The sequence below is a fragment of the Arabidopsis lyrata genome (assembly GCF_000004255.2).
Source record: "Arabidopsis lyrata subsp. lyrata unplaced genomic scaffold ARALYscaffold_5, whole genome shotgun sequence".
NCBI lineage: Eukaryota > Viridiplantae > Streptophyta > Magnoliopsida > Brassicales > Brassicaceae > Arabidopsis > Arabidopsis lyrata.
In genome coordinates, this window is record NW_003302551.1 from 13,052,011 (window position 1) to 13,065,469 (window position 13,459).

At 38.4% G+C, this 13,459-nt stretch overlaps 5 protein-coding genes across 5 annotated transcripts; all 5 read right to left on the reverse strand.

Annotated features, from left to right (window-relative positions):
* Nucleotides 1-5: 5 nt before the first annotated feature.
* Nucleotides 6-675, reverse strand: LOC9311894. The gene has a single exon (XM_002877494.2). The coding sequence runs from the start codon at nt 444-446 to the stop codon at nt 144-146; it is 303 nt and encodes a 100-aa protein (XP_002877540.1). The 5' UTR covers nt 447-675; the 3' UTR covers nt 6-143.
* Nucleotides 676-1,030: 355 nt separating this feature from the next.
* LOC9313609 lies at nt 1,031-3,369 on the reverse strand. The gene is made up of 3 exons (XM_021024529.1): nt 3,218-3,369; nt 1,758-3,123; nt 1,031-1,591 (listed from the first exon to the last, which is right to left on the reverse strand). Exons 2-3 carry the CDS (start codon nt 3,089-3,091, stop codon nt 1,345-1,347), a joined length of 1,581 nt encoding a protein of 526 aa, XP_020880188.1. The 5' UTR covers nt 3,092-3,123; nt 3,218-3,369; the 3' UTR covers nt 1,031-1,344.
* Nucleotides 3,370-4,451: 1,082 nt separating this feature from the next.
* Nucleotides 4,452-6,338, reverse strand: LOC9313610 (probable LRR receptor-like serine/threonine-protein kinase At3g47570). Its single transcript, XM_021026198.1, has 3 exons — nt 6,027-6,338; nt 5,133-5,970; nt 4,452-5,031 (listed from the first exon to the last, which is right to left on the reverse strand). Exons 1-3 carry the CDS (start codon nt 6,336-6,338, stop codon nt 4,670-4,672), a joined length of 1,512 nt encoding a protein of 503 aa, XP_020881857.1. The 3' UTR covers nt 4,452-4,669.
* A 68-nt stretch (nt 6,339-6,406) lies between these two features.
* LOC110228533 (probable LRR receptor-like serine/threonine-protein kinase At3g47570) lies at nt 6,407-7,817 on the reverse strand. The gene is made up of 2 exons (XM_021026200.1): nt 6,620-7,817; nt 6,407-6,429 (listed from the first exon to the last, which is right to left on the reverse strand). The coding sequence occupies exons 1-2, from the start codon at nt 7,815-7,817 to the stop codon at nt 6,407-6,409; spliced, it is 1,221 nt and encodes a 406-aa protein (XP_020881859.1).
* A 1,791-nt stretch (nt 7,818-9,608) lies between these two features.
* On the reverse strand, nt 9,609-12,962 carry LOC9313611 (probable LRR receptor-like serine/threonine-protein kinase At3g47570). The gene is made up of 3 exons (XM_021026201.1): nt 11,172-12,962; nt 10,278-11,115; nt 9,609-10,167 (listed from the first exon to the last, which is right to left on the reverse strand). Exons 1-3 carry the CDS (start codon nt 12,960-12,962, stop codon nt 9,806-9,808), a joined length of 2,991 nt encoding a protein of 996 aa, XP_020881860.1. The 3' UTR covers nt 9,609-9,805.
* Between the last annotated feature and the right edge of the window lie 497 nt (nt 12,963-13,459).

Genomic DNA, 13,459 nt, shown 5'->3' on the forward strand with positions numbered 1-13,459 from the left:
GAAAATGTTCAGAAAAATAATAACTAGTTCATGTGATGTCAAACAAGATGAAGAAAGAGTAGCTTATATATGATTGAAATCCGAAGAATTATAGAGAATAAAAACAAAGGCATGAAGAATGCAAATTACTATACATTTTTCTTCTATTTTTTGAAGAGGCCACCTAAGCCACCAAATCCACCCTCGCTCTTCTTAGGCGGCACTGGCGTCGGAGCTGAGTTTTTACCGCCGCGAACGGTTCCTCGGCTTCCGGTGGTACCTTCTTTCTCCTCCACCTTCTTTAGAATTGGATTAGTCTCGTAGAACTGATCTTGTTTTGTCATAAACCCAAGAACAAAGTCGATGGGATTCTTCTCCTCCTTTGCACCGCCTGAAGCTCCCTTTGTGCCAGTGGCGTAAACCCTCACGGTGGCCGGAGCAAATGACATAAGAAGCGAAGAAACCATTGTTGTTATCTCTCTCTCTTCTCTGGTTTCCCTTTTCTTTATCGGTAGTGTGTGTATGTGTGTCTTCGTGTGGCATTTGTTACGAAGGGATTATAATAAGGTTGGGTGAATCTGAGCCGTTGGATTTTTTTTGGCACAAGCTCTCCACAAGTGTCTTATCTTCTTTCTCTCTTCCCTTCACCCATTTTTCTTTAAATCACTTGGATACATTTTTATTTTGGTTTAAAATTTTTTAGATATATTTGGGCACAATTATGTATAGGGATTAGGGATGGTCAGGTTATCGTTATTCTTAAGTTCTTAAATGGAAAATTGCAGAGTCAAAGTCTCCCATCTTCTGAAGAGACACGCCTTGGTTTTTTGAGTGTGTGATCTTGTCCCAAACCTTTTTTCTGTTATTGGGCCGAGGCCCATTTATTTAAAAAGAACAGTGACACGGTGGGATATAAACGTCTCTAGAGCTTTAGAGTAGACTCCTGCGAGTCTGCGACTGTTAGCGCCACAACACTAATGAACGAAGTTCGAAGAAAGTTACAAGATCACTATAGCCTCGCCAAAAATATCAAAGCTACAAATCAATTCCATTAAACGATCCAAATATGCTCACTTATTATTTCACCAAAAGCAATGCTCAGTGTTTATTATTAGTGTAATAGTGTTGGATCTACACATGTTCTTCTTATTCGATGGAATCTGCGACCGTATATACTACTGAGTGAAAAATAAGGCAAAAGCAAAAAGAAAAAAGAACCAAAGAGAAGCAATGTTTCATCGGCCGCACTGGTTCACTCAAAAACACTACTTACACTTTTCCTCCTCGTTTCTATCGTGTACCTAAGTTCCGTAGCTGTCTCTTTACTGCAAATAAACCACACCATTCATTGCCATTCGTTCGTTCTCAAACCATTTCCTGAGGAGAATCTTCTAAAGGGAAACACGTCTCTTCACCACCGGTTTGCCAGAGGAAGTTGGCATAGTTGGCTGCGTAATAGGAGTTGGTAGGGTCTGCAGATATAGCTTCTAGAAAGTTCTCCTCAGCAGCCCAGAGATCGTTCCGAATTTTCCACAGGAAGATGGCGTATTTGCTGTACGCTTCTGCATCTACATCTTCTGACTCTATGGCTTTCTTGAAGCAGTTCTCCGCTCTAATACATAACCAAAAACAAACATCATTTGTCAAGTTCCAAAGTTACATAGAAGAATGACCAACCTTTTGATACTCAATGAGTCAAGTGCAAGCATATACTTCACAAAGTACAGGTAATGAAGTCTTGAATGTTAGATGCAAGAATATGTAAAAGGATATCTCACCTCTCATGGTCTTGAGTGACGAGGTAAAGGAACTGAGCGTAGTTAGCTAGGAGCAGATGGTTGTTCGGCTCTTGAGCCAAACCTATCTTATATAAAAGCTCTGTTCTAGTGTAATTGGCATAATCGTCCACTTCAATCCTTGCAGTGATCGGTGAAACCAGTCTCAATCTCATTTTACGATCAACAGTGGAATCTTGCATTTGATCTGCTTCTTCCACCATCGAATTCCACAGACTCACCTCCTCTTCTCTCATCCCTTCTCCTGAAACGGAGTCTCGATGTGTCGGTAAGTGGGAGACCTTGTCAAAATTCATCGATCCTAACCATTTGGACCCATGAAGCTCCTTACCATCTCTGCCACTTACTAAAGGCCCTAAATCAATCCTTTCTTGTATCCGATCCACACCTTTAGTAACCGCCGGTGCTTCTTTCGTCACATCAGAGTGTGGAGGAGCTGCCGCAATAGCTAGATTCGATGCAACTGAATGCACAGTGTAGTTCGCCAATAAGATCATCACATAAACCATCAAAGTAGGTGTCTGAGAGAACACACGTTGGAAAATCCACAACAATGAAGCGTGCATTTCCTTCTTAACCTGCTTAAGAACACCAACCCTAGTCTGCAACGCGAAGCTATGAAGCTCCTCAATCATGAAAACCATAGAAGAAAAAGCTCTATTGATAGAACAATAAGTAGTAGCACTAGCTTCTTTAAGCGCTTCTTCTTGTAGCTTCCTCTTTATTATCCTAAGTGATAGAGGCAAATCAACACTGTTTGCTTTCCTTTCAATGCTTGAATGGTTAACCATCTCTGCCCATGGAGCTTCCAACGAAGCTAAACCTGGAACAGACTCTTGCAATAGCTTCATAGAACCAAATCTATGATTCTTGTTATCGTTATCGTTATCTACTGCTTCTGATTTCTGTTTGTTCTCTTCTTCTGATTCTTCGCCGGAATTTCTGAATTGTGAGGCTAATTCCTGCATTTTCACAGAGAATGCTTCGTCGGAGAAGAAATCGGAGCTTGCACTACAAACTCTTCTTAAACGATTATGTTTCTTCTTCACATCAGTTCTTATCTTCTTCGTGGCGGAATTAGAAAATTCCCAAAGCTCACATGATTTAGATCGGTGAAGTTTCCCAGATTGTGTTCCGAGAAACGTCGAAGGTTTTAATCTCAAAGATCCTCCTCCGACGGAAACATCACCGGCTTTTACTCGAGAACGACGGCGTTTTGATGAAGTTAGGGTTTGCGAAAATGACGGACATTGAGGAATCGCTGTATGACGTCCTGACCAATGAAACGACGTCGTTGTTGCTACTTTTACCTCCATTGTTCCGATGAAACGCAAAAAAATCTCAGAATCTGTATAAATTCAGAAAATAAGCTATGAAGATTAAGACAAAATTGATTACGAGAAATTGAAAGATAGAGAGAATGAGAAAGAGAGAGAGCTTACTTCTTCTTGGTGATTCGAAATTCGTTCGTTGAGAGAGATTTTCTCGGGAAAATTTTATATGGTTGTGAGGTCAAATCGAATTCAGAGGCTTACGAGAGAACTCCTGAAATTTGTTAGAAACAGAGAAGAAGAAGAAGAAGAAGACAAAAGCCCTTGAACGTTTATATACGAAGAGAGAAAAATTAGTAAATTATTTAAAAGAAATAAGAGATTCATTTACCGGATATAGCCGGTGAAAAGGCGCGTGCTATTTTAGAGAAGAGATTAGATTTTTTTTTATTCCGCGGGTAGAGACGGTTACAGGTGATGAATGATAAGGACTCGGCTAAACTAAGCGACGCGGTTTATTCGGGAAAATTCACGCATTCATCGATCTTGATCCGACGGATGAGAATGAATCACGTGTTGGTTGATATATCTTGGCTTGATCTGTTGCCACGTAGGGGATTGATGTACGGAGATGGGTTCACGGACCGGACCTAACGAGGAAATTGAAAAAAAAAAATGAGTAATAAAAATTTGGTTAGAGATTGAATAGAAATTGTACATATACTTTATAGATCTAAGTATGTCAGATACAAAAATGAAGTACATAGCACCACTTGGCTTTCTTGATTTGGAGTGTTATGAATTTTAAAATCTTTAGAAAAAGCTTTAAAATCTTCATATAGATATACGTCTAAGAAAATGGATTATCTTTACCAAACACAGAGATAAGTCTACATGCATTGTTTAGTGCAATTTTATGGCATAAATCATACCATACAATTACATAAATAGATTTTTTATTTTCTTCTGATAATAGCATGAGAAAACCATAAAATTATCTCATATTGAAAGACAACATTATACTTGGGCCGTTGAGAAAACTAAATGTGATTATATCTTATCACGAATATGGAGCTATCGACCTAAGTCTTTGAATATAAAGAGTCTCTGTATTTGGCATTACATGTCTTCTCAGCCAAGAAACTGCAAATTGTAGTCTTGCTTTTCCAAAACCAAGATAGACGAAGATCCCCTAACAGCAGGAAACAAGAAGAATCAAAACAGTAACTGCTTCCTAGTGGTTTTAGGGTTTATCGAGGGGCCCAATGATGGGTTTTAGATTTGCAGCAACGAGGGTTTAGGATTTAAGACAATGATGACTCCATTCCTCGAGTCACTGAGCTCGTGTTGACGAGTTGTGTAAGATATATGAGTTAACAAAATAGAAATATGTGCTCAACAACAATAGATAAACCACAGCTACTTCATTTTTTCCTTAATTATTCTTATCCCCAGAAAATGTAAAAGCTGAAACACACAAACATTCAATCTTGTCTGAAACAACAGAGCATAAACAGAGGAAAAAACAAATCACAGATTATAAAATACAGTATGATATTATATAGGCATCAAATTTAGGCTTTTAAGTGGATGGAAAAGTTTGTAGAGGAAACCATAAACACTTCAACGTCTGGCCATTCTCCGGGTTTTAAAGAACCTCTCTCTGATTGAGATTAACTCCTTGGCGGCTTCACTCGTTGCTAACCGGTTTGTTGGAGATTCTTCACAACACCTAAGTCCCACATCCAAAATCACTTTCAAGCACTCAACTACAGGGAAACCAACTCTGAGACCACTATGAAGAATCGATTTGTCTGCAATGTCCAAAACTCTTTCTGGCAAGGCTGACTTGGTGTAGCTGTGTAGGGTAAAGCTCCCCTCAAATAGCTCATTGGTAGGTCGTTTTCCAGTGAACATTTCCAAAACGAGAACCCCAAAGCTGTATACATCACCGTGTATTGATGGTTGGCCTCCCATTCCATATTCTGCACCATAATTCACACAAAAAACGACAGCAAGATTGTAATGAACAAAACAATACATAAATTTTCTTCATTTAAACATTCCATGTGTGTGATAGTTTTACCTGGTGCAGCATACCCGATGGTTCCTCTAACACCAGCTGAGCTTAGTTGGTTAAAGAAGGACTCCTGGTCGAATTTGAGGAGAAGACGAGCCAGACCAAAGTCGCTAACATGGGCGGTTAGATTATCGTCGAGAAGGACGTTGCTTGGCTTAATATCACAATGAGCTATAGGCTCATGACAATAAACATGAAGATAATCCAAAACAGAAGCCACGTCTATGACAATGTTAAGCCTTTTAAGAAGTGTCAAGGTTCTTGAGGGCCTACGAATCTCTTCCACTTCCTCTGGATGCAGCCACCTATCCAAGCTTCCAATCGGCATGAACTCATATATGAGAGATCTGAATTCGTTTCCTTGGAAATCAATACTAGCACAAGCTGTCAATAGTTTCACAAGATTACGATGCCTTATATCCTTCAAGGATTCACATTCTGCCATAAAGCTCTTCATCGCTCCACGTCTCTGCATGTTTAGAACTTTCACTGCAACAATCTTGTTTTCTGTCGGGAGCAATGCCTTAAACACAGTACCAAAACTGCCTGACCCAATCAAATTGCTTGAAGAGAAGCCATCTGTCGCATTTCGAAGATCTCCGTAACTTATCTTTCCATGGAAGGCCCCCAAAGTGGAAGAAGTTAGATTATTAGTCTGATGGTTCTTCTTTCTTTTTCTTAACCACAGAGAAACTGAAGCTATGACCGAAAACAAAAGCAAAGCTATGCCTACGCTAACCCCGATCACAATTTCTTTAAATGAGAGGAATGCCTTGTCTCCATTGGTGGTGCTTGCGCAAAGCATGGTTTTAGTTTCAGTTCCTTGATGCCTCCACATAGGTTTCTGTTTCCAAATACTGAAACTATAGTAGAATTTTGAAATATTCCTTCTGTTGGTACGCATCCCTCGAAATTGTTATCAGATAGACTTAGACGCTGCAACTTTGAAAAATTTGCAAAATATCCAGGTATACTTCCAAAAAGATTATTGTTTGACAAATTAACTCTTTGAACAGCCACCAACCCACTTATGTCTGGAATGGTTCCATCAAAATAATTTCCTTGCAGATAGAGTTCTTCCAATGAGAAACAGGTTCCCAAATCCAAAGGAAGTTTCCCGGATAATTTGTTATGCGCGACGTTAAGTGTAACAAGATTTTGTAGTCTTCCAACATCTTTTGGTAGAGACCCGCTCAATGAATTACCAGCCATGCTTAAGTTAACAAGGGATGAAATTTGCATAATTTCTCGAGGTATAGTCCCATTCAACTTATTATACTCTATCCACAAATGTAGCAAGATCCTGCAGTTACCAAGACTTGGAGGAACGACTCCATCAAAATTGTTGTAAGACAAATCGAGTTCTGTTAACCGACTAAAGTTGCCTATAAAAGATGGTATCTCTCCTGACATCCTATTTGAGTAGAGACTTAATAACCCCAAATCTGAAAGCTTACCAAGAGAGGTTGGGAGTGGTCCAGTCAACATATTACCTCCCAAGCCAAGCATTTGTAGGCTTATGAGATTACCAATGTCATGAGGAATTCTTCCAGAGAAGAAATTTGCTGAAAGGCCTAAATAAATGAGTGTGGCGGATAGATTGGCAATGATAGGCAAGTCACCCCCAAGCCTATTCCGACTAATCAGTAAGAACACTAGTTTGGTGCAGTTACTCAAAGAACTAAGGAATTCAAGATCTCCATGAGAGTAAGTTCCCAAAGAATTGGTATCAAGTAATAACCATTGCAAATTTGGTACTTTTCCAAAGGTAGGAATACTTCCTGTCAAACTGTTGTGATTCATTCCCAATTTTTGAAGAGTTGAGATATTGGAAATTGTTGCTGGGATAGATCCTGTGAGATAATTAACTGCCATATTTAACTCTCGAAGATTTGGTAGCAGAATACCAAAATCATGTCTCAGGCGACCCGAGAAATGATTATCAGCGATATATAAGTCCTCAAGTGAGGACAAATTGAAGATAGATGGAGGAAAAACGCCTGAGAATTTGTTCATTGATAATTCCAGAAGCGCCATTTGAGTCAATCTAGCTATATCATCAGGAATTCTTCCTTCTATATTATTTTCGTCAAAGCTCATTTCTCTAAGTGATGTCAAGTTTCCTAGAGATGCAGGAAGCTTCCCTTGCAGGTTATTAGTACCAAGATTTAACCTAACAAGCTTCGTCAACGACCCTATTTCGGAAGGAACACAATGTCCAAGGTGATTTGAAATTAAATCAAGCTCCAACAATCTAGAGAAATTAGAAAAACTGGCTGGAATCCCACCTCCGAGAAAATTATAGCTCATGTTCAAATGTTGAAGTCTAAACAAGTTTCCCATCTCTTGAGGAATAGTACCACCAAAAGAGTTATCATAGAGATTAAGTGATATGAGAAACGAAAGATTACCAATAGATGGTGATATCACTCCGCCCAATTGCAACCCTCCGAGGTCCAAACGAGTAACTCTCTTGTGTTTGCGGCCACATCTAACCCCCTTCCAGCTGCAGAGAGGGAATGAATTATTCCACGAGGACAAGGCATCTCTTTTGCCTTCAGAAACTTGAGACTTGAACTCCAACAACGCTTGCCTATCACTTTCATCGGTAAAACCATGTGATTCAAGTAGCATGAGAGCATTGAAAGCAAGTGAAAGAAACAGTCGGTAAAATCTTGTGGTGCTTCTCATATTTTGCAGGAAAGTGAAAATATTTGAGACGAAGCAATTGCCAAATGTCTTTTAACTTGTGGTGATAATGCAACTTGAAGCAAAAGACAGTAAGTACCACAGAGAAAACTGCAAAACGTTTCCTATATGTAATAAGTCAATTAGTCAACTGCCTAAAATAGACAAAACAAAACACTTCACTAATATTCATTACTTTTCTGTAGACATCATGATGATGGGTCTGAGCATTGAAGCAAATACAAGACTCTTGCCTTCTAGATCATTGAGATAGATTCTTGCCATCTAAGTCAAGTAGATTTTTTCAGAAGTTTAACTTATCTGAATTAAAAAAAACATTTTCACGTGTCTTCATGACTTTTCTATAGACATGGATGGGTCTAAAGCATTGACAACAAGTAAAAGACACAGTTTATGCTTTTTTTTTTGTCTTTTTTTTTTTTTTTTGTGTCTCGGTATCTTTTGGTGCTTCTCATAATGCTTCTCATAATGAAGGAAATGCAAAAAATATTTTACCTAGTGGTGATAATAAATTGGCTCACAACCCTATAGAATGCGAGACATTGAGATGGACTCTTGCCTTCTAGATTCTTGCCATCTAAGTCGAGTAGTTCTATCTAAAAAATTGGAAAAACAATTTCATTAGTCTTTACGACTTTTCTTTAGTCTACACAATAGACTCAAAGATATCAATGTAGAAATTGACCAATTGATTAAGAATTATAGCATCTCATGACCTTGGTTCATGTTCCTTGCATCTGAAGAATTCTATGAAGCTTCTCTCTTGAGCATCACTTGCCATGATCCCGTCTGGAACTACTATTCTCTTCATGACCAGTTTTTAATGCTATCTGGTCATCATAAAAATAATCGATTGCAAGTGGCATTGCTCATATCATGACTTGATTAAAATACACAAATAATCAAATTCTCCATCAAAGTGTTTTTTTTTCCTCCATTCAAACATCCTCAAATGTTACAAGTTACTTAATTAATATTAACCGCATAATTGATTGATTACAGTACTCACTAAACACATTTACCATTTCAACATGGAAATTTCTAATTCACTTTCTTGCAAGAGGAGCTCCATAAACTTTTAACCAAAAAAGAGAGGTAAATGTTACAGAATTATAAGGATCACTCATATAAAGCCTATTCCATTGTAAACACTTAAGCGTAGTCTCTATTGTCCAGATGTAGATATATGTCTAAGCAAATGGATCATCTTACCAAATACAGAGATAGTCTACATGAAAATTTATGGCCTAATGCATACCATACAATTACATAAATGGATTTTTTAAATTTATTTCTGATAATAGCATGAGAAAACCATAAAATTATCTCATATTGTAAGACAACATTATACTTGGGGCCTTGACAAAACTAAATGGGTTTATATCTTATCTATTCGGAGCTATCGACCCAAGTCTTGTTAGGCAAGAGGATTTACAGAGTATCTGTATTGGCATTACATGTCTTCCCAGCCAAGAAACTGCAAATTGTAAGTCTTGTATCCAAAACCAAGATAGAAAAATCCAAACAGCAGGAAACAAGAAAAATCAAAACAGTAACAAAAAGACGAGGAAGAGATCAAAGGACAGGCCGTAATTGCTTCCCAGTGGGTTTAGGTTTAACGAGGAGTCCAGTGATGGGTTTTAGATTTGCAGCAACGGGGAGGGTTCAGGGTTTAAGACAATAATGTCTTCTTTACTCGAGTCACTGAGCTCGAGTTGACGTCTTGTGTAATATATATGATTTAACAAAGTAGAAATATGTGCTCAACAGCAATAGATAAACCACAGCTACTTCATTTTTGCCAAATGTATTCTTATCCCAAGAAAATTTAAAGCAGAAAACACAAACATTCAATCTTGTCTGAAAACAACAGAGCATAAACAGAGGGGAAAAACAAACCACAGTGTATGAAAGACAATATGATATTATATAAGTGGATGGCAAAGTTTGTAGGAGAAACCATAAACACTTCAACGTCTAGCTGTTCTTCGGGTTTTAAAGAACCTCTCTCTGATTGAGATTAACTCCTTGGCTGCTTCACTCGTTGCCAACCGGTTCATCGGAGATTCTTCACAACACCTAAGTCCCACATCCAAAATCACTTTCAAACACTCCACTACAGGGAAACCAACTCTGAGACCATTATGAAGAATCGATTTGTCTGCAATGTCCAAAACTCTTTCCGGCAAGGCTGATTTGGTGTAGCTGTATAGGGTAAAGTTCCCCTCAAATAGCTCATTGGTTGGTCGTTTTCCTGTGAACATTTCCAAAACAAGAACCCCAAAGCTGTATACATCACCGTGTATTGATGGTTGGCCTCCCATTCCATATTCTATACCATATTTCACACACAAAAAAAACAAAAACAAAAACAATATTGTAATGAGAACAGAATACATAAATATTCTTTATTTTAACATTCCAGATGTGTAATAGTTTTACCTGGTGCAGCATACCCAATGGTTCCTCTAACACCAGCTGAGCTTAGTTGGTTGAAAAAGGACTCCTGATCAAATTTGAGAAGAAGACGAGCCAGACCAAAGTCGCTAACATGGGCAGTTAGATCATCGTCGAGAAGTACGTTGCTTGGCTTAAGATCGCAATGAGCTATAGGCTCATGACAATGAACATGAAGATAGTCCAAAACAGAAGCCACGTCTATAGCAATGTTGAGCCTTTCAAGAAGAGTCAAGGTTCTTGAGGGCCTATGAATCTCTTCGATTTCCTCTGGGTGCAGCCACATATCCAAGCTTCCATTCGGCATGAACTCATATATGAGAGCTCTGAATTCGTTACCTTGGAAATCAATACTAGCGCAAGCTGTCAATAGTTTCACAAGATTACGATGCCTTATATCCTTCAAGGATTCACATTCTGCCATAAAGCTCTTCATCGCTCCACGTCTCTGCATGTTTAGAACTTTCACTGCAACAATCTTGTTTTCTGTCGGGAGCAATGCCTTAAACACAGTACCAAAACTGCCTGACCCAATCAAATTGCTTGAAGAGAAGCCATCTGTCGCATTTCGAAGATCTCCGTAACTTATCTTTCCATGGAAGGCCCCCAAAGTGGAAGAAGTTAGATTATTAGTCTGATGGTTCTTCTTTCTTTTTCTTAACCACAGAGAAACTGAAGCTATGACCGAAAACAAAAGCAAAGCTATGCCTACGCTAACCCCGATCACAATTTCTTTAAATGAGAGGAATGCCTTGTCTCCATTGGTGGTGCTTGCGCAAAGCATGGTTTTAGTTTCAGTTCCTTGATGCCTCCACATAGGTTTCTGTTTCCAAATACTGAAACTATAGTAGAATTTTGAAATATTCCTTCTGTTGGTACGCATCCCTCGAAATTGTTATCAGATAGACTTAGACGCTGCAACTTTGAAAAATTTGCAAAATATCCAGGTATACTTCCAAAAAGATTATTGTTTGACAAATTAACTCTTTGAACAGCCACCAACCCACTTATGTCTGGAATGGTTCCATCAAAATAATTTCCTTGCAGATAGAGTTCTTCCAATGAGAAACAGGTTCCCAAATCCAAAGGAAGTTTCCCGGATAATTTGTTATGCGCGACGTTAAGTGTAACAAGATTTTGTAGTCTTCCAACATCTTTTGGTAGAGACCCGCTCAATGAATTACCAGCCATGCTTAAGTTAACAAGGGATGAAATTTGCATAATTTCTCGAGGTATAGTCCCATTCAACTTATTATACTCTATCCACAAATGTAGCAAGATCCTGCAGTTACCAAGACTTGGAGGAACGACTCCATCAAAATTGTTGTAAGACAAATCGAGTTCTGTTAACCGACTAAAGTTGCCTATAAAAGATGGTATCTCTCCTGACATCCTATTTGAGTAGAGACTTAATAACCCCAAATCTGAAAGCTTACCAAGAGAGGTTGGGAGTGGTCCAGTCAACATATTACCTCCCAAGCCAAGCATTTGTAGGCTTATGAGATTACCAATGTCATGAGGAATTCTTCCAGAGAAGAAATTTGCTGAAAGGCCTAAATAAATGAGTGTGGCGGATAGATTGGCAATGATAGGCAAGTCACCCCCAAGCCTATTCCGACTAATCAGTAAGAACACTAGTTTGGTGCAGTTACTCAAAGAACTAAGGAATTCAAGATCTCCATGAGAGTAAGTTCCCAAAGAATTGGTATCAAGTAATAACCATTGCAAATTTGGTACTTTTCCAAAGGTAGGAATACTTCCTGTCAAACTGTTGTGATTCATTCCCAATTTTTGAAGAGTTGAGATATTGGAAATTGTTGCTGGGATAGATCCTGTGAGATAATTAACTGCCATATTTAACTCTCGAAGATTTGGTAGCAGAATACCAAAATCATGTCTCAGGCGACCCGAGAAATGATTATCAGCGATATATAAGTCCTCAAGTGAGGACAAATTGAAGATAGATGGAGGAAAAACGCCTGAGAATTTGTTCATTGATAATTCCAGAAGCGCCATTTGAGTCAATCTAGCTATATCATCAGGAATTCTTCCTTCTATATTATTTTCGTCAAAGCTCATTTCTCTAAGTGATGTCAAGTTTCCTAGAGATGCAGGAAGCTTCCCTTGCAGGTTATTAGTACCAAGATTTAACCTAACAAGCTTCGTCAACGACCCTATTTCGGAAGGAACACAATGTCCAAGGTGATTTGAAATTAAATCAAGCTCCAACAATCTAGAGAAATTAGAAAAACTGGCTGGAATCCCACCTCCGAGAAAATTATAGCTCATGTTCAAATGTTGAAGTCTAAACAAGTTTCCCATCTCTTGAGGAATAGTACCACCAAAAGAGTTATCATAGAGATTAAGTGATATGAGAAACGAAAGATTACCAATAGATGGTGATATCACTCCGCCCAATTGCAACCCTCCGAGGTCCAAACGAGTAACTCTCTTGTGTTTGCGGCCACATCTAACCCCCTTCCAGCTGCAGAGAGGGAATGAATTATTCCACGAGGACAAGGCATCTCTTTTGCCTTCAGAAACTTGAGACTTGAACTCCAACAACGCTTGCCTATCACTTTCATCGGTAAAACCATGTGATTCAAGTAGCATGAGAGCATTGAAAGCAAGTGAAAGAAACAGTCGGTAAAATCTTGTGGTGCTTCTCATATTTTGCAGGAAAGTGAAATTTTTTGAGACGAAGCAATTGCCAAATGTCTTTTAACTTGTGGTGATAATGCAACTTGAAGCAAAAGACAGTAAGTACCACAGAGAAAACTGCAAAACGTTTCCTATATGTAATAAGTCAATTAGTCAACTGCCTAAAATAGACAAAACAAAACACTTCACTAATATTCATTACTTTTCTGTAGACATCATGATGATGGGTCTGAGCATTGAAGCAAATACAAGACTCTTGCCTTCTAGATCATTGAGATAGATTCTTGCCATCTAAGTCAAGTAGATTTTTTCAGAAGTTTAACTTATCTGAATTAAAAAAAACATTTTCACGTGTCTTCATGACTTTTCTATAGACATGGATGGGTCTAAAGCATTGACAACAAGTAAAAGACACAGTTTATGCTTTTTTTTTTGTCTTTTTTTTTTTTTTTTGTGTCTCGGTATCTTTTGGTGCTTCTCATAATGCTTCTCATAATGAAGGAAAT

Coding starts and splice junctions, on each gene's coding strand:
- LOC9311894 (XM_002877494.2), bottom strand. CDS start 446: ATGGTTTCTTCGCTTCTTATGTCATTTGCTCCGGCCACCGTGAGGGTT.
- LOC9313609 (XM_021024529.1), bottom strand. CDS start 3,091: ATGGAGGTAAAAGTAGCAACAACGACGTCGTTTCATTGGTCAGGACGT. Junction 1,592..1,757: donor GTCACTCAAGACCATGAGAG/GTGAGATATCCT, acceptor GTTATGTATTAG/AGCGGAGAACTGCTTCAAGA.
- LOC9313610 (XM_021026198.1), bottom strand. CDS start 6,338: ATGGCTGGTAATTCATTGAGCGGGTCTCTACCAAAAGATGTTGGAAGA. Junction 5,971..6,026: donor ATAACAATTTCGAGGGATGC/GTACCAACAGAA, acceptor ATTTGGAAACAG/AAACCTATGTGGAGGCATCA. Junction 5,032..5,132: donor CATCGGGTATGCTGCACCAG/GTAAAACTATCA, acceptor ATTATGGTGCAG/AATATGGAATGGGAGGCCAA.
- LOC110228533 (XM_021026200.1), bottom strand. CDS start 7,817: ATGAGAAGCACCACAAGATTTTACCGACTGTTTCTTTCACTTGCTTTC. Junction 6,430..6,619: donor ACAAATGCTTGGCTTGGGAG/GTAATATGTTGA, acceptor TGGTAACTGCAG/GATCTTGCTACATTTGTGGA.
- LOC9313611 (XM_021026201.1), bottom strand. CDS start 12,962: ATGAGAAGCACCACAAGATTTTACCGACTGTTTCTTTCACTTGCTTTC. Junction 11,116..11,171: donor ATAACAATTTCGAGGGATGC/GTACCAACAGAA, acceptor ATTTGGAAACAG/AAACCTATGTGGAGGCATCA. Junction 10,168..10,277: donor CATTGGGTATGCTGCACCAG/GTAAAACTATTA, acceptor AATATGGTATAG/AATATGGAATGGGAGGCCAA.